This window comes from Uloborus diversus, chromosome 4 (assembly GCF_026930045.1).
Source record: "Uloborus diversus isolate 005 chromosome 4, Udiv.v.3.1, whole genome shotgun sequence".
NCBI classification, from domain to species: Eukaryota; Metazoa; Arthropoda; class Arachnida; order Araneae; family Uloboridae; genus Uloborus; species Uloborus diversus.
Window position 1 is genome coordinate 99,867,278 of NC_072734.1, and position 19,923 is coordinate 99,887,200.

General features: G+C 33.3%; 1 protein-coding gene across 2 annotated transcripts in view; it reads left to right on the forward strand.

Moving 5' to 3' along the window:
- Positions 1–18,965, forward strand: part of LOC129220461 (sodium-dependent phosphate transport protein 3-like) — a 44,680-nt gene extending 25,715 nt beyond the window's left edge. For both annotated transcript variants that reach the window (XM_054854880.1, XM_054854881.1), the window contains 4 exons: positions 5,681–5,817; positions 13,959–14,110; positions 16,069–16,154; positions 18,558–18,965. In XM_054854880.1, the coding sequence (XP_054710855.1) occupies positions 5,681–5,817; positions 13,959–14,110; positions 16,069–16,154; positions 18,558–18,722 (540 nt within the window). In that variant the 3' untranslated portion in view covers positions 18,723–18,965. The remainder of the gene's footprint in view (positions 1–5,680; positions 5,818–13,958; positions 14,111–16,068; positions 16,155–18,557) is intronic.
- The last annotated feature ends 958 nt before the right edge of the window (positions 18,966–19,923 follow it).

A 19,923-nucleotide genomic window follows, 5' to 3' on the forward strand; every position in this document is an offset into this window, starting at 1 on the left:
TGGTATATTATTCTACTATTATATGCTTTATAAGAAAATAACTAAGGATGAAAAAAATACTTAACACTGCAAAAAAAACAACTTTCTCTTGTGCAACACGTTTGGTTTGCCAGATTTCACTGAAAATACACCGACAGTTCGAAGCATCTACGTGGTTACGTGACAGCTCAATCAGAGTTGTCAAACCAAAAACGAGAAAATTATTTAACATTCGCACACTTATCCCTTCGCATACTAGCCCCAATCTCCCCTAATACCCAGGAAAGTAATTTTTTTCTACCTCTCTCCACCTTCCCCTTAATATTCTTCAATGTTTGTGTTATTATTGTGAATGCATCTCACACTTAGCAATTTGATTTATAGGAATTCCCGAGTACCTATTCTGAACATGTTCATTTAAAAATAGCGTTCATAATTTAGTGTAGCGTTCTTATTATAGGGTGTTCAGAATACAGAGAAGTCAGCCTATGTTAAGTCTATGAGGTTTGGGCCGGTGACATTAAAATGTGTTTAGAACATCGGGGTTGTTCACATTAGGGAGTGTTCAGAAAGAGAGTTCACTGTATGTTGAGCACAATGTGCGTTATAAAAGTAATGAGCATGGTTTCAAAAAAATATATATATCGATCCAATCAGAATCAAATCATCAAAAACTTTTAAAAACTTTGCCGTTTTAAATATATAAAACATCGCTCACGGTATGTTCGCTGTTTGCAGTAAACTGCTGCTAAAAGCCGTGGTGGTCTGATTGGTAAGGCGTCGGACTCGTAACCAAAGGGTCTTTGATGCCAGCTTGTCGAAAGCCCTCCGTGGTCGTTAATGGTGACTGAAGCACGTTAAATATATCGTGGTCACAAAGTTCTCCAAGTGAATCAATACCTTTATTGGGAGCTAGGCCAGGGATTGCTTGATTTCTGGTATGGATAAAAAAAACAGAGTTATCATCTAGGCCTCATCCAACCTGCAAAACCATAAATAGTGGTAGGTACGGGAGACCCTCGAGCAGGGGCGTAGCTAAGGGGGGGGGGGGGGGGTTTGGGGACAAACCCCCCCCCCCGAAACGTTAGTCTCCAAAAAAAAAAGAGAAAAAGAAGAGAGAAGAGAAAGAAAAAAAAAAGAAAAGGAAAAAATTCCAAGCGATTATATATATATATATATATATATATATATATATATATATATATATATATATATATATATATATATGTGTGTATATATATATATATATATATATATATATATATATATATATATATATATATATATATATATATGTATATATATATATATATATATATATATATATATATATATATATATATATATATATATATATATATATATATATATATATATATATATATATATATATATATATATATATATAAAAGAAGTAACCCCCCCCCGAAAGTCGGGTCTAGCTACGCCACTGCCCTCGAGTGTGATATGGTATGACACATTGCTGCCATTTAACAGACTAAATATTTCCCGCATCTTTTATGATCATTCGAATTCCTTTATTTATATTCACTGCAAATAAAACAAATTGAAATTCTTATAATGTGGAAATAAGTTATACGGGTCATTCTCCAGAAAACGTAACTTCTGAACGCAAATTATTTTCAATTTCAAAACCGTTTGTTGTCTTTTTTTTTTTTTTTCATTCTTACATGAAAGTGTTACCTGCTAAAAGTATCCGTAAACAATGGCCCAGGTAAGTTCCAATTATTTTACTCGTTCTTTTTTTAATTTAAATTTTTATATTATTAATATTTAAATTTTTAAAATAATAATAAAAAAATGCCTTGTTCACGGAAATAAAAAATAAAAAAAACTTTTAATTTTAAAAATCGAGGCCAATTTAATATCAAAGTAGTAGTTATGTTTCTTGTGCTAACAATGAGCTATTTTAATGATTAGTGGGTATCTAATATTAAGCTCTCTTAATTAAAGTGTGGCTTAATTTTTAGTTATCCTTCTAAATCAAATGTGTGTTAAAAATAGTGTTTAGTAAATTTGAGAATATACTGGCAATTTATAATTTTAGTAGAATGTCTAATATTGATGTATTTCCCGTCCATCAGTTATTTTCACCTCAGAAATAATGACATTGATAAGGTCTGTCACGGAGGTGAGGAATTTTCCATTAAATTCCTAATGGATAAATTTTTCAGGGAAATATTTTTTTTCTGTTGTTACAATTTGTACATGTTAAACATATGAAAACATGTTCACTTCTTTTTCTTACATTAATTTACATCCCTGAAATTCAAGTTCATGGAGGTGAGAGCTGACTTAGTTTTTCAAACAAAACCAAAATCTTCTTGTTTTTCGACAAAATTCTCACAACTTCTTTGTGGCTGAAAATAAACAAGAGGGCTCCCTTGTATCATGAAAATAAAATGTGATGTCATTACTGCCACTGTTAATGAGAAATGGCATTTTGTATTTAGGTAACGGAGGTGAGAATTTATGTGTTTATCAGTGTTGCCAGATGGTCAAATCCAGATTTCCCCTTCCTACTTTTCCCAAAAAAGCGATGTTTTCTATAAAAATTCCCCAAATTCAAAAATTATTTTTTCACTAATATTTTCATAAAATGAATCGACTTCCTTTAATATTTTTGTCTCCTGAAAAAAATTTTTTCCCCCAAATAGCCAAATTTTCTTATAAAATTCCCCAACTTTTTTTTCTTCCCATTTTCACTTTTTTTTTTTTTTGTCTTCTTTATCTTTATCTTTCTTTATCTTCTTTACTAATAATAAAGCTGAAAGTCTCTCTGTCTGGATATCTCTCTGTCTGTCAGGATCTCTGTGACGCGCATAGCGCCTACACCGTTACGCCAATTTAATGAAATTTGGCACAAAATTAGTTTGTAGCATAGGGGTGTGCACCTCGAAACGATTTTTTGAAAATTCGATTTTGTTCTTTTTCTATTCCAATTTTAAGAACATTTTCCCGAGCAAAATTATCATAAGATGGACGAGTAAATTATCAAGCTATCATAACGTGGAACCGTAACGTGGGCAAGCCAATTGGCGAGAAATTCATCATGCATTATTTGTAAATATATAGTGGAACCAAAACACCTTTTAATTTTCTACTACGGGCAAAGCCGTGCGGGTACCACTAGTCATAAATACAAGCGCCTGACCGACAGATAAGAAATAGCCAAATGTTTTTTTTTTCTACTTGCATTTACTACTCTGCTTCTGTATGTACATTTAAACTATGATTTTTTTTTATTTATTTATCCACGAACACTCTTCATCACACTTATTTTTGCCTGTTTCACATATCAACTAGTGTTTCATGCAGAACATTAATGCGAATTCCGTAGCATAATATTCCACATAATGCGAAATGCGAATTCTATAAAGTTGATCAAAGCTAAACCAACTCTGTTTGATACTAACAGTGTAACTACTACTTCTTGTCGTGAATCTCAATACGAAAAAAATTCTTTTTTCCCCGAGGTTTTTTCTTTCCTTAGGTTTTCCCCAAGAAAAAAAAATTTTCCCCAAAGAATTCCCCTCAAAACTCATTTCCCCAAAATTTCCCCAGAGATCACCAGATTTCCCCAAAATGGGGAAATTTCCCCCAATCTGGCAACACTGGTGTTTATTCATGTGTGACATGGTTCCTCATCCGACTAAAACGAATTAAAATACAATATTAAACAATTAAATATACTTAAACAATTAGTATTTGAGGCACTTGTGAAAGGAATAATAAATAAATAAGTATATATACTTTTAATAAAACACGTTATTAAGCAACATAAACAGTCACACCAGGTGTGTGAGATGCCACGGAGGTGAGAATTCACATATTGTGAACCAAAAATATATTGAAATAAAAATTATTATTAAAAAGTTGTAATGTAAAAATTGTGCGCAAAATAGATATATTTTTGATGAAATTAAAAAGCATTGTTAAATGAATTGTTCCTTAAAGTTTTTACAGTAAAAGGCGTGTGACAGAAAAGTTACACCTTTTGAAGAATGACCCATACGTGCGACCAATACCACTTCACCTCCTCTTTTTCCTAACAACTTACACCAGAAGCAAGAGCATTGGTTATTCAATTCGATTCAAATAAGTAACTGCTAGGGAGCGAATAGGGCAATTGAACCACTCTTACTTTGGGTTGACTTCACTACTGTAGTCATTTCAACACTTTGCACAAAGTTAATGCTAGCATGGCTTCTAGAAACCTTAGATGTCTGTCTCCTATGAAGAACGTAGATGAATTATGGGAAAAAGTTCATGTTCCGAGTCCGGAGAAGCAGAAAAACCTTGTCGGAGGATTGCTATGGCATTTAGTGGCCCAGGTAAGTTTCACTACGTAGGTATTTCAGCGTCGTTGATTTGATTAACCAGATCATTTAGACGTGTGTTAACTACTTAGAGTACTAAAAGGCTTGGGCTACGTTCGGAAACAATCCACCGGCACACCACGTAGTAGTCAGATTGTGGTTAATGACGTCACTGGTATTTTTCTGGTAAGTCTGGTGGAAAAGCTGTGTTTCCGAACACTCGTGGTTACAGAGCGTTAGTTCTAGCTCAACAGCAGACGACGCTTCAATCAAAGCGTAACCTTCGTGATGAGATAGTCATGTGCGTTACGGCCAAAGAGAGAAAAAACTAGAAACACGACTGGATTGGCCAAAAAATGCCACGTGAAATCTCTAACTATGTTGAGGCGGCGGTGCGAGCGGTAGCAACCGGGTCAACCACCAGAGAGTGACCACAGCGTTTCCGAACCGGTAGATGTCGTAACCGGTTCGATCCATCCTTTTTTCAGAACGTACCCTTGTTTGAGACTAGACTATTTGACACAAAATACATTCACAATCAGTGAGTTAAATTTTAATCAACTAATAGAGTAAGAACACATGAGCGCCAGACCTATGTCATAGTATAAAGGTCCAAAATTTTTCAGCGTAAACACATCACAGCAGGTAAGAAAGGTTTACCACTATTTAAGCTGAGTCGCACTGGCTTTGGCAAGAAACAGGTAGCAAAATTTGCGTCAGAAACTGAATCATTCCATGTCAAGTGACCTCGTTGTCTCCACCCGATCATCTCCAATTCAAACGAAATTTCATAGAGGTGCAGACATGCCTTTGAAACTAATCTGTACAAATTTTCAGCTTCCAAGACCCAAACCCAAATCCCGAGGATCTAGGATCAATAAAATAAAGGGCTCCAAAATGGCGGATCAGCTTCGGGAAACGATATGGCCATGTTTAGCACGGTTCCCCCATTAGAGGCCATTTCGGAGCATATTTTTTTTTTCTTTTTGAGGTATCCTAGACCCTTATGATTTGTGTTTTGGAAGCTAAAAATTTTCATTGGTCAGTTTCAAAGGCATGTCTGCACCTCTCTAGAATGTCCTCTAAATCGGAGTGGTTGGATGGAGACCACCAGGTCACGTGACATTGAATGAATCAATGATGTTTAGTTTTTGCAGCAATTTTACGCACCTTTCTTACCTGCTGTAAATCCTTACGCAAGAAAAATTTTGCGCCTTTATACTATGACGTAGGTCGAGCACTCATGGGCTCTTGAACTACAATATTAGATGTCAATATTTTCTTCTTAAATAATTAACTTATGAAGAAAAGTCTAGTTTTAGTTCTAATACAAAATACATTTCTTTGTATATCTTTTTCAGACTGGAATACTTATTTCCGTGCCGTACGTGATTTCAATGTTCTCCAATGTGTCTTCGGGTTTCATATCCTCGTTTTTGAGTACAAAAGAATACTTAAGCATCAGCAAAATTAGAAAATCATGGAACATCATTGGCAAGTTTAAAAACTTTTTATGAGGTTACTTGCAACCTAGTAATAAAGCATGACAAAGGAAAAAAAGTTAGAATATTTCTTTTTCCAGAAATCTATAATTTTAATGATTCAAATACGAATGTGACGACCGTCAACAGACATATTTTATTTCTAGAAATCAGCTTAAAATGTTAAAAAGATATGTTTGACATGATTTGCAGTCTCAGTTAATTAACAGAATATGATCAGAGTCTAGAAAGTGAATGTTATTATACAAGAAAGTTGGCTCGTTTAGTTCTGGATGTAACTTCTTGTTTACCATAAGACATTCGTTAAAGGAAGAAGCGCCGTAAATAGCTATATAAACGCACCCTTTCTCAATTTAGTACCTTCTTAACGACACCATCAACAACAGAGAGTGAAACAATAAGTAAAAACTTGGATTTGGCAAAATAAAATTAATAAAAAACGTAACTTGCTAAACAGTGTCAGGCTAGTCAAAAGATGGTCTAAAATTACGTCTATAGGTAAGAAAACGTGTTCCAACAACACGCATCCTACAAGAAGTTAATTAAAAACTTCAATAAGTAATTTTCAATTACAAGACGCTTTTGCCTTTAAATGATTGCATAATTTTGTATGATTAAATATCGTTGTTGTCCCATGTTTGTATCTATGGAAATGAAGTGGTGAACTGCTTCCCAAAGGAGCTGAATTCACGCATGTCGGTGGTACTGTTCACAATATGCGATTCACCTCCTCTAATTGTCTAGAAGTCCTTCATCTTCAATTAATTCTGTCGCTTGCCTGTTATTTTTGGATAAATCCTTTTGTGGGTGTGTTTCTTTTCATTGTATCTATTATTGTTATTATCACTTAAATTTATAGTTAGTTGTAATTTCTTTCCGAGAAACGATACTTTTCCAACATCAACATCATTTTCTCTTGAGAGCAGGAGAGGTTTGTATTTGCTTTTTGTTATCCATTTGGTTTGAAATTTACGATAAACTTGACTAAATCTGATATTGTTAGTTTCTCTTATATTTGTTTTTGCTTTTTTTTTAAATTCTTTACAACTATAATTATGTAAATATCTGAAAGTATGTTTCAATTGATTAAGCTTTATCTCTATGCATAATTTCAAGGCACTTTATAATTTCTAAATATGATCTTTCAGGTATAAAGTCAAATAGTTAGACAGGACAACAAACCAATACTGGTGACAACAAACGCCATTTGTTATACTAAGAAAAAGATTTTGCCAGAAGTTAGTACCGTTGAGACTAATATTTTTTTAAAAACTTATAAAGCACGACTGCAATTGATGATTAGAATAAATTTTTCACAGGACAAACGCATTCAAAATTACACTCGAAATTGACTTTCACAAAAGGGAAAGTGAGTGACGATTCATCTCACATCTAGCAATGACAGTATCATTTTGCAATCTTTAGACTACTTTTGTTTAATGATAATCTATTAGTTTGTGCTTTTGAAGCTAAATTTTAACATCAATAGGTTGATTTTGGTTCTGTATCATGGAAAAAAAATTGTACATTTAAAATATAAGTATATATTTAATAAGTTCAATTGAAAATTCTTTAATTGAAACTATTTATTATTTTCAGTTAATACCGAAAATACCGGTATTTTACCTCTGCAAATACCGGTATTGCAAAGTTGCTCAAAATACCGGTATTTGGTATATATACCGGTTTTACAAGCATAACTTAGTAACGTTTCTACTAATTGAAGTTGTTTAATTAATAACTGTAAAACGACAAGCAAACCTCAATCAAAGAGCATATTAAAATATGAAAAAAGTCACTTGCGAGACTATAGATACATTGCGTTAAAAATGGACTAAAAATAGTGTCAAAAACGGAGAGATGGTGAATGACTTTCAAGCGGAAACATCATCTTTATCATTTGAAAGGGTTGTTTGTTATTATTTTGTGGGAGAACGCGCCTTTTACTACTCGGAGCAGTCTAATTCTACCTATTACAAACTATATACTGTCCAACTCTGGCAAGTTGAGCTCCGCTGCCCGACCAATTAAACGATTCCATTTGTTGAAATGGGGGTGAGAAAAAACGGCTTAAAAACTTACGGATTTAGTTTGCAGTGTTATTGCCTATTTGGCGAACAATATAATTCAGGTAAGAAGCAGCAAGCGCTACAGGATTTTCTCGCCAATAAAAGGGTTGCAATGGTAGTCCAACTCTGCATCTAAAAATTCCTCTTCCTACCGATTGCTCTCCCTTGAAAGAAATGGACTAGCTCAAGCCCATAGCGCAACTTCTCAGAGGTGGACAGTAAATTGTGCTTCCGCTTCAAGGTCAACGGCAATCTCTTCGTGGTCAAGTTTTATTTATAGCAGTTCAAAGAATAGGTTCTTTAAATCTCTACTCTACTAAGTTCTACTAAGATGCATTCAGAAAGTCTAATATCATGCTTACTAACGAATAAATACCTTTGTGCTGAAAATTCAAAAAATCAGTAATCCAACGTCAGAAAGCACAAATATTGCAAAATATTGCAGACACGTGTTTCGGTGTTACAAGGAACACCTTTTTCAATGCAAAGAAATGTGAGCTTCTGGATGAAAAGTCATCCGAGAAAAGCAACACGGTGGAACAGGAGATAGTATAAATATCAAAAACTAGAAATTAAACAAAACAAAAAAGATAAAATGACACCTGGAGGCAAAATTTATTATATAATTCCATCAGGAAAAAAAACCGTTAAGTAATAAATTTTCCAAGAAAACCCATAAACAATGCAAAAAGTCCAAAAATGAGACCACTCTGAATAAATTAGCAATAAATTTGCCCACGGGAAAAACTATGTATGAAAGCAATGTATCAAATGGAGAAATGCATTTAAGAACAAAGTGAAGGATAAACATATTGGAATTAGTTAATCACAAAACGAAATAAGAAAGCAAAAAATGAAAAAAATAAAAGTAAGAAATGTACGACGTTTACATAAAAAATAATATAAAAACTAAACCAATTTTAACAAAGGAGTCCACACAGAAGAAAAATAGGGAATTGCAGTAAGATCATTGACTAAATTAGAACGGTTCCTCAGGATGTGGAAAGATTCCCAAAAATCAAGATCCAACGAATTGGGGCATTTTTGGATAATTTGATAAGAACCCTCGACCTGAACGTTCGTAAATAATGAGTTCACATCAAAAGAAGCCATTAAAGAATTATTTGGAACGCAATTTTTGATGTGAACTCATTATTTACGAACGTTCCGGTCGAGGGTTCATTGTTATGCCTTCAGAGTAGACTGTCTGAATTTCATTTTACTTCTAAGGAAATTGAGGATTTAGTTTTCCTTACTCAAACTTGTCTAAAGCAATGTTCCTTTGTTTTTAATGCTAAATTTTATACAATGTCGGATGGTTTAGCAATGGGAAACCCACTTAGCCCCATCCTTAGTGATATTTACATGCATTACTTTGAGCTCAAGTTGTTTCAGGAACTACAGTTTCAATTCTATGTTCGCTATGTTGATGACTGTTTTGTTCTTATGAATCACGATCAACTAAGCATTGTTGATGCTTTATCTATTTTAAATTCCATTGATCCTCATATTCAATTCTCTTGTGAAAAAGAACAGAATAATTGCCTTCCATTTCTGGATGTTCTCGTTTCTCGAACTGAGTCCGGTTTTGAAACTACAGTTTATCGCAAACCTTTTGCTGTTTCATTACCCCCACATAGATTATCGTCTCACCCTCCTAATCAAAAATATTCAGCTTTCAACACATTTGTTTATCGTGCAATGAATATTTGTTCTTCACCTGAGCTTCTTAATGCGGAACTCAACTATTTAAGAGCTGTGGCTGTTGATAGAGACTATCCGCCCACCTTAGTTGATTCCATTTATAAAAAACTTTGCAAAAAATCTCAAAATATTGCTCTTAATAGAACTTTTAACACTAAGAATTTAATTGTTCTGCCTTTCTTTCCTGGTATTAGTTTTCAGGTTGCTAAGATTCTGAAGCGATTCCAATTCCAAGTAGTATTTTCTCCTATTAATAAACTTTCTTTCTCTTCTCTTAAAGATCCTATTCATCCACTTAATTGTTGTGGGATCTATAAAATCGTTTGCAATTGCGGACTCGGATACATCGGACAGACCCGCCGTTCTTTGAAATTTCGGTTAAAAGAACATCAAAACTATGTGAGGAAACAACAGCTGAATAAATCCAGTATTGCCCACCACTGTTGGGAATCAAATCATTCTTTTGATTTTAACTCTTATCAAATTATCCAAAAATGCCCCAATTCGTTGGATCTTGATTTTTGGGAATCTTTCCACATCCTGAGGAACCGTTCTAATTTAGTCAATGATCTTACTGCAATTCCCTATTTTTCTTCTGTGTGGACTCCTTTGTTAAAATTGGTTTAGTTTTTATATTATTTTTTATGTAAACGTCGTACATTTCTTACTTTTATTTTTTTCATTTTTTGCTTTCTTATTTCGTTTTGTGATTAACTAATTCCAATATGTTTATCCTTCACTTTGTTCTTAAATGCATTTCTCCATTTGATACATTGCTTTCATACATAGTTTTTCCCGCGGGCAAATTTATTGCTAATTTATTCAGAGTGGTTTCATTTTTGGACTTTTTGCATTGTTTATGGGTTTTCTTGGAAAATTTATTACTTAACGGTTTTTTTTTTCCTGATGGAATTATATAATAAATTTTGCCTCCAGGTGTCATTTTATCTTTTTTGTTTTGTTTAATTTCCAATTTTTTATATTTATACTATCTCCTGTTCCACCGTGTTGCTTTTCTCGGATGACTTTTCATCCAGAAGCTCACATTTCTTTGCATTGAAAAAGGTATTCCTTGTAACACCGAAACACGTGTCTGCAACATTTTGCAATTTTTGTGCTTTCTGACGTTGGATTACTGATTTTTTGAATTTTCAGCACAAAGGTATTTATTCGTTATTTAGTTGGCTTAAACGGGCCGTACGTTTGCATTCTACTTTCTTTTTTCTTTCTTCTTGCCTTGGGTTGTATTTGTTATATCTGGTAGTTTTTGAATTTTGCTTCATTTTTCTTATTTTGCCTTGTTACTGTTTTAATTTGATTTGTATTTTTGATAATAATTTGTTCTTATGTGCTTTGATATTTTGTTTTTGGAATGTCTCAAATTAATAGGTTTTGCAATCTTCGTATTAAGAAGTTTCGCTTTTTGAACCACTTAAAATTTCTTCAAGAATGTAGGCGCAGGAAAGTTATTCCGAATTTTATTTCTTTGAAATGTAACTTACCACGGTCTGCAAAAATTGATAAAGTTATTTTTCGGTCGAAATTGGCTCTACTTAGAGCTTCGATCCAAGAAACTAGGAAACGCGTCTCGTTTATTGAACGTGAGCTCTATGATTTGCATCTCTCTATTTCAAATTCTATTTCTGATTTTGATTATGTTGATAGAACTTCTTGGTCTAGAACCCTTCGCTCTTCGGAGAATCATCAAGTTGTTTTGAAAAAGAAATTAGCTAAACTTTGTAGAAATTCGAAAGTTGTTCCTTCGGAAAATTTACCAGTGGTAAATAAAAATGTTGTCGTTAATATTTCAAGTGTTCCTTTAAGCAGTTCTCAAATTAATGCTCTGAAATGCAATGATAACTTTGCTCTGGCCAGCAAACCTTCTTTTTCTAAGCTTATTGCTCCTATTGAGAAAGCTTTTAAATTTAGTGCCTTATCATCCAATCAAAAAGATTGCGTTAAGCATCTTATTGCTTCTAATGTGGACTTTAATTCTAGAATTTCCAATCCCGTCTTTACTAATACTGTTAGTCGTACTGTAAAGAATTTAATTTCTAATTCAGATATTGTTGTTACCAAAGCTGACAAGGATGGTCAAATTGTTGTTCTTGACAAATCATCTTATGTTGACAAAACTAATGATTTGATTTCTTCTGGTCCATACTTAGAGATTTCTAAAGATCCGAGTGAAAATGAGTTAAAGGCTATTTCTTCTGCTGTCAAGTCTGTTCAGTCTATTCCATTAAATGTTAAACGCTCTGTTATTCCTTCTATTGCTAATTGCGCTAGATTTTATGCTTTACCTAAGGTACATAAAGCTGGCATTCCTTTCAGGCAGATTGTTTCCAATATTGGTACGGCTTCTTATAAACTTGCAAAATATTTAGTCTCTGTGTTTTCTCCTCTTATGAGTCATAATGTATTCACTGTAAAAAAACTCTATCGATTTTGTCAAAAAAATTCAGAATTGCGTTCCAAATAATTCTTTTATGGCTTCTTTTGATGTGAACTCATTATTTACGAACGTTCTGGTCGAGGGTTCATTGTTATGCCTTCAGAGTAGACTGTCTGAATTTCATTTTACTTCTAAGGAAATTGAGGATTTAGTTTTCCTTACTCAAACTTGTCTAAAGCAATGTTCCTTTGTTTTTAATGCTAAATTTTATACAATGTCGGATGGTTTGGCAATAGGAAACCCACTTAGCCCCATCCTTAGTGATATTTACATGCATTACTTTGAGCTCAAGTTGTTTCAGAAACTACAGTTTCAATTCTATGCTCGCTATGTTGATGACTGTTTTGTTCTTATGAATCACGATCAACTAAGCATTGTTGATGCTTTATCTATTTTAAATTCCATTGATCCTCATATTCAATTCTCTTGTGAAAAAGAACAGAATAATTGCCTTCCATTTCTGGATGTTCTCGTTTCTCGAACTGAGTCCGGTTTTGAAACTACAGTTTATCGCAAACCTTTTGCTGTTTCATTACCCCCACATAGATTATCGTCTCACCCTCCTAATCAAAAATATTCAGCTTTCAACACATTTGTTTATCGTGCAATGAATATTTGTTCTTCACCTGAGCTTCTTAATGCGGAACTCAACTATTTAAGAGCTGTGGCTGTTGATAGAGACTATCCGCCCACCTTAGTTGATTCCATTTATAAAAAACTTTGCAAAAAATCTCAAAATATTGCTCTTAATAGAACTTTTAACACTAAGAATTTAGTTGTTCTGCCTTTCTTCCCTGGTATTGGTTTTCAGGTTGCTAAAATTCTGAAGCGATTCCAATTCCAAGTGGTATTTTCTCCTATTAATAAACTTTCTTTCTCTTCTCTTAAAGATCCTATTCATCCTCTTAATTGTTGTGGGATCTATAAAATCGTTTGCAATTGCGGACTCGAATACATCGGACAGACCCGCCGTTCTTTGAAATTTAGGTTAAAAGAACATCAAAACTATGTGAGGAAACAACAGCTGAATAAATCCAGTATTGCCCAACACTGTTGGGAATCAAATCATTTTTTTGATTTTAACTCTTATCAAATTATCCAAAAATGCCCCAATTCGTTGGATCTTGATTTTTGGGAATCTTTCCACATCCTGAGGAACCGTTCTAATTTAGTCAATGATCTTACTGCAATTCCCTATTTTTCTTCTGTGTGGACTCCTTTGTTAAAATTGGTTTAGTTTTTATATTATTTTTTATGTAAACGTCGTACATTTCTTACTTTTATTTTTTTCATTTTTTGCTTTCTTATTTCGTTTTGTGATTAACTAATTCCAATATGTTTATCCTTCACTTTGTTCTTAAATGCATTTCTCCATTTGATACATTGCTTTCATACATAGTTTTTCCCGCGGGCAAATTTATTGCTAATTTATTCAGAGTGGTTTCATTTTTGGACTTTTTGCATTGTTTATGGGTTTTCTTGGAAAATTTATTACTTAACGGTTTTTTTTTCCTGATGGAATTATATAATAAATTTTGCCTCCAGGTGTCATTTTATCTTTTTTGTTTTGTTTAATTTCTAGTTTTTGATATTTATACTATCTCCTGTTCCACCGTGTTGCTTTTCTCGGATGACTTTTCATCCAGAAGCTCACATTTCTTTGCATTGAAAAAGGTGTTCCTTGTAACACCAAAACACGTGTCTGCAATATTTTGCAATATTTGTGCTTTCTGACGTTGGATTACTGATTTTTTGAATCATGCTTACTATTTGTTTTCATTTAAAGTTTACTCAATTTTCTTGATTATATGTAATACAGTTGTTTGTAAAATATTGTTGAAAATTTATATAACGAATCAGCATTAATCTTCCTACATTCAATAATCATCCGTATGTTTTTTCTAGGCAGTGTAATCTATTCCCTGTGTCTTGCTCTTTTGATTTTTACAAATTCTGAGGACACAGCAGCAATAGTCTGTTCTATTATTGCAATAGGTATTTTGGGGTTAATGAACAGCGGTGTGATGATTGTTGCTCTGGACATGACTCCAACTTTTGCAGGTAAGTTTTAAACAAATACGGTGCGAAGAAAGGACTTAGAATTGAATTTATACTATTATTGAATTTTACTGATTTCAAACATTATTTTGTCTGGAAAAACTGCGTAGTACTTTTTAATTCGTGGAAGTAAAAACTATTATATGTTATAATCAAATAAATTTTGATTAAGGTGTATACTGTCATGGTCAGATAAAGAGCAGTAACTACAAACTTTTCATTTTTCTTTTTTTTTTTTTGCATTTTTGTCTTCTATTGTCTGATAGCTTCATTGTAAAAACTTGCTTATTTGGTTTCCGCTGAAAAACAGGCTCGAAAAAACGTCTAATTCCAACATTTCCCTATAGTTAGTATTGAATCCAAAACGCTTTTCTTCAAACATCTTGAAAACTCATTTCTGCAGTCTGCAGATGCTGCCGTTTACCTGCCCGCGGCAATATAATAACCAGTAGAGTGAAAATTCAATTTAGAAATGAAAAATTTGTCTCTAAAACAATTTAAACTTTTCCTTTTAATAATTGGAGTAGTGAGATGGAAAGGGATGTAAGTAGACTTTTTAAAGTTTCCAGAAAAACGCGAAAAGACACCTGATAAAAGAACACGCGTATAGAGTAATGTCGTGCAACTATACTGTCTATTGAGTGGCCAATTTAATGATGCTAAACAATTGAGCTAATAGGGATACTTTTATTTCAATGAATCTGAACATAAAAATGTTCTCACCACACAACCACCTTTTACGCCAATCAGGAATGAATGTTTTCTAATAGAATGGGTACGTGTATTAATGTTCACGCGTTAGAAGTAATACTTTTTAAATGCATAAGTTTGTGCACTCATCTATAGCTATTAAAATTTCGTAGAAATAGGGAATATTACTTTCAAATGTAAGCAAAGATGACGTTTTCGTTTGCATTCGAGGCAGTGAGAAGCAAAGGGATGTACGTGGACTATTTTAAGTTTCCAGTAAATCGTGTTTAAAGTTCAGCTGCCAGGTAGGCTTTCACTAAAAAATTTTCCGAATCATGCTGTACAGCAGCACCTACTGTCTGACCACGGATTGTATGGAAAGACAAACATCCGTTTTACAGCCATAAATGGACGAATCTATTATTTTTTAGCATTTCAGCTTTTGCAGAAGCAGAGCCTCATTAAATTGAGCAGAATACGCGCATCAAATTTTTACTTTTCCCCCCTCATTCAGATAGATTCGTCTTATCTGGACGTTTGAAAATTCCATACAATCCGTGGTTGGATACTTGGGCTTCTAGTACCAAAGATATTGCTAGTACTATCCCTTTCGCTTAGACAGAGCAGAGGTCTACCTAACATTTGTACTGGTTATCTCTAAATTTTTAATTTTGTCCCTTATATCCCTTTTGCTTCTCGCTGCCTCATTAGAGATCTGAATTTGCTGAAACAAAAATTAAATGGAACTTGTAAGAGGATCATTTAATTTATCTCTCATTTGGAAGAAGAATGTCACAATACGGAAAAGGGAAATTTTACAGGAGAAGCGTTTGAAGTTGAACTCTTCAGGCAATTTGCATTAAGAAAAGTAAGTTTGCTGTGCTCTCCAGTGGTTACTGCCATTATTTTGCAAAGAAGATAACGTCCTTTGAAGGCCTGTAAGCGAGAAAAAAGAAAATTAAAAAATTCGTATTGTGGCACTCTTCCTCCAAACGAGCGATATATATTTAGTAAGTTATCGCCCTAGCAGAAAATACTTAAATTACGTACAGTTATGTTTGCAGCCAATAGACGCAGTTCACATTGTATTACAGAAAAAAGATAATACCCCGATAGCAATTATTATAGATGAATATTCTTTTACTAAAGAACTTTAGTAACGTTCAAGCATAGATTTCGACCGCTTGCAGATCACTAGTTTTAACTAGGTAGAGTTCATAATTTGCTTAAGAAATTAATTATCTTTTGTTTAACATATTTGCATTTTATAGGTTCTTTAAATGCTTTAAATATAACAGTTGGATCCTTACCTGGCGTTATACTTCCTATAGTGTGTGGCATTATTACGAATGACGAGGTAAACATGTTTTGATTGTGGAATATTTAATTACATACCATATTAAATGCCTATTTTATTTATAATTTCTCTTTGCCTTTTGTACAGTTACTGATCAACTTACGTTTGTGTATACGTGCTGCAAAATATAAACTTAGGGATGTGGTCATGAATGCGCAAAACAAAACATTAAATAATGTATGAAAAGAAAAAAATCTTGTTACCCTGGGATGCAGTAGCTGATATAGTATTTTTAAAAAAGGCTAAAAGAAGTTTTCGATTTTTTTCCTTGATTTTCAGCATTTTTAGTGTCTACTGTAGCCTTAAGCAAGTAGAACGACAGTTCTTTTGCCTAATGTGCTCAGCACGCAGTGTGAGGTGATATCTGATGTTTCAAGGAGCTTGGAAACAGTCGGCTCGAAGTCCAGAAAAGGCACAAGCATGTAGAGAACACTTCTACTAATCGTAAGGCCATCAAAAAGCCAGTTCAACGAAATAAACGGGTTTCCATGAAAACCATCAATTGTGAAATAGGAATATGAGATCGATCAGTGTGGCTAATGGCGAAAATAGAGCTTTGAAAAAAAGCCTTACAGGTTTTAAAACGTTCAGCTTTTCACAGATGGAAACAAAGTTGTGCGGTTCCAAAGATGTCAAAACTTTTGAGATGGGCCGCAAGTCAGCACTGAAAGAGATTGTTTTTCATTGATGAGAAGCTCTTTACCCTCGAACCAGCTCACAACTCCCAGAACGATAGGATTTGGTCTGCCAACACTCCGAGCACTTTGACAAATTTTGAACATTGCCAAAATCCATCGTGAGTCTTTTTCAGGGGTGGAATTTGCTCAAGCGACAAAAAGAAATCTCAAGTTTATGCCAGTTATAGCGTTAAAATGAACCAAAAAAAAAAAAAAAAAAACCACCAGCATATTTTACAAGCTGTTGCACTTCCTTGGCCAAAAAGCACTTTGGAAATGTAGACTGAAAGTTTTAACCAGACTCTACACTAGCTAACACAGCCAAAAAGACAAAAGAATGGTTCAAAGCAAATTTTCATGGCATAACATCCTCTGTAGTGTAGTCCCCCTATTCACTAGATCTCAATCCCATGGATTACAGGGATCTATCTTCTATCTTAGAATCTAGAGTCTACTCTAAAACCACAAAAACTTGCACTCTCTAAAGCAATTAATTCGGTGGGAATAGGTTAACTTAAAGTTGAAAGTCTTGCAGCTCATGGCTGATGATTTCAATTAGCGGTTACTCCTCTGCAACGCTGCAAAAAGCGGCTTCTTTGAAACCAATTAGATTTATTTATTAATAAATTTATAACTCTTATTATTATTTGTTATTTCTTGTTAATTTATTTTCAATAAAGTTACATAAAAAATTGCTTGTCCGGGTTTCTGCAGCACACTGTATAAGCTATTACAGTGAAGCACCGTTTATACGTTTCTCTTTTATGCGTTTTTATCAATTATACGTTTTTACAATTGGTCCCTGCAAAGTCTAATACGTATTAACCTATACTTATTATACGTTTTTTCGTGTGTACGCTTTTTTCATATAGTCCCATCAAAAACGTATAAACGGTGCTTCACTGTATTAAAAACGTTTTCCTGAGGTTTCTTGAAATTTGTAAAAATGTATTAAACTCTATGTATTGAAATTTAGAGAGAAAACGTTATTTCAATTATGTTGTAAATATTAAAAATTTTTCTTTCATTCAGAAAACATTTGCTCAATTTTAGGATAGTCACTAATTGCGTAGATTTGGGAAACTGTCGCATGAGGCAGGTGAATTTCAAGTACCCTTGTTCGTTTTAATAGCTATATAGTTTATATTCTTCCCGGAAATGTAACGAAGTTACTTTCGTGTTTTTAGGTAAATAAATACCTTTGTGCATAAAAAGTAAAATAAGAAACACCAACGTCAAAAAGCACAAATTGCAGATTACTGAAGACCCGTGCTTCGGCGTTGCAAAGAACGCCTTTTTCAATTCAAAATAAATGAGCTTATGGATTAAAGGACATCCGATCAAAGCTTTTGTCATATCACCCATTTGGAAGAAGAGTGCCACAATACGAAGAAATACAATTGTACAGGAGAAGCGTTTGAAGTTTAAATCTTTAGGAGATTTGCTGTTTAGAGCAAAAGGAAATTGCTGTACTCCCTAGTGGTTAATATTAGATTAAAAAGACTGTCATTATTTTCCAAAGTAGATAACGTCATTTGAAGCCTTTTAAGCGAAAAAAAAAGAAAGTTAAAAATTCCGTATTGTAGCACTCTTTTTCTCAAACAAGCGATATGTCTTTTCATACATAAGCTCATTTCTTTTGCATTAAAAAATTATTTTACTTTATTGTGTTTTTTTTTCTTAATTTCAACAACACATTAATTGTGTCTTTGTTTCTTTCATTTAGCAAACAATAGAACAGTGGAACAAATTCTTCATACTAAGCATTATCATAGTTATGAGCTCAGCAATGTTTTTTTCAATTTTCGGAACTGCTGAAATTCAAAGTTATAACTTTTCACCGGCGGAATTGTCACTCAAGGCGGAAAGAGAAACAAAAACATCATCCTAGGAACATTGAACTGAAATAAACTTCTGGTATCACAAACAACAAATGACTCTCATTCACATTTACTTAGTCAAATTTATAAATTTTAACTTTTTCTAATCGAAGTGAAATTCAAAGATACTACTCATGCGTCGAAGATGAAAAGAAACCGTCAAAGACTACAAATGAGGAGGAAAAGAAAGAAATGTAGCAAAGTTTCATTCTGAGTGATATACTGCTGAGTTTTCCAAACAGATAGAAGCGGAATCTATGCCCTACACATGCAACAATAAATTGAATTTTATTATAAATCACGTTCTTAGCAATTAAAATTTCAAACATCACATGACTATGAACAAATTTCACCATAACCCATTTTTTACAATTAGTTTTTAGATGGAAGCTGTTTTAATACAATGAAAACATTGAAAATAAATTCGGTACCTCAGAGTCAGACTAAAGTAAGTCCAAAGATGGCAATTTTCAGGTTATTACTGTTTTATATGCATAATCTTATTCCAAATAGAATCATCACAACGTAATTTCATTTTAAAAAAGTCTTTATAATTATTACCTGCATAAAAGAACGCGAGCCCTATCCTTTGTGCTCGCCAGACGAAAGTTTTTTCGCTCTCCGGAAAATTAGCAGTAATGTGACGTACGTTATTCATGTTCTGAGGTACAGAATTATCGAGAAATTTTATTACTTTGGGATAGATGAATTATCTTATCAAAATAAAAGCTTTATGTAAACTCACATACGCCTGGGTTTTCCCTGGACGCATTGTTTCGAATACGTAGTATTTTGAAACTGAAAGGAAAATTCTCTGCAAGAACTTTTTTAAAAAGTGATATAGAGTTACTCATCTAAGAGTTATCGTTTTCGAATTTACATTTTGCATTTCATGCTCAAGAAATACATTTTCTGGTATCTAATCTGTATTATGTAAGAGCGAGGGACAGAGAAAAATGAGTGAGTAAATTTTTCAATTTTTTGTTGCCAATTTGGTAGTCAGTGCACTCTATTCACGCAGTGTTGAATTACTAACCTAATGTACATTTTTTCTCAAATGTTTTAATGATGGAAACTTGAATCTTTCAGTGTTTTCAAAAGATATTTAAGAATCTACTAAAGTGAAGTTTTAAAGTATTTTTGTTTTTTTTACATGCTAACAACTTTTAACAAATAGTCACTTTTTTAGCCTACTTTTCCAGTAAAAGTTAG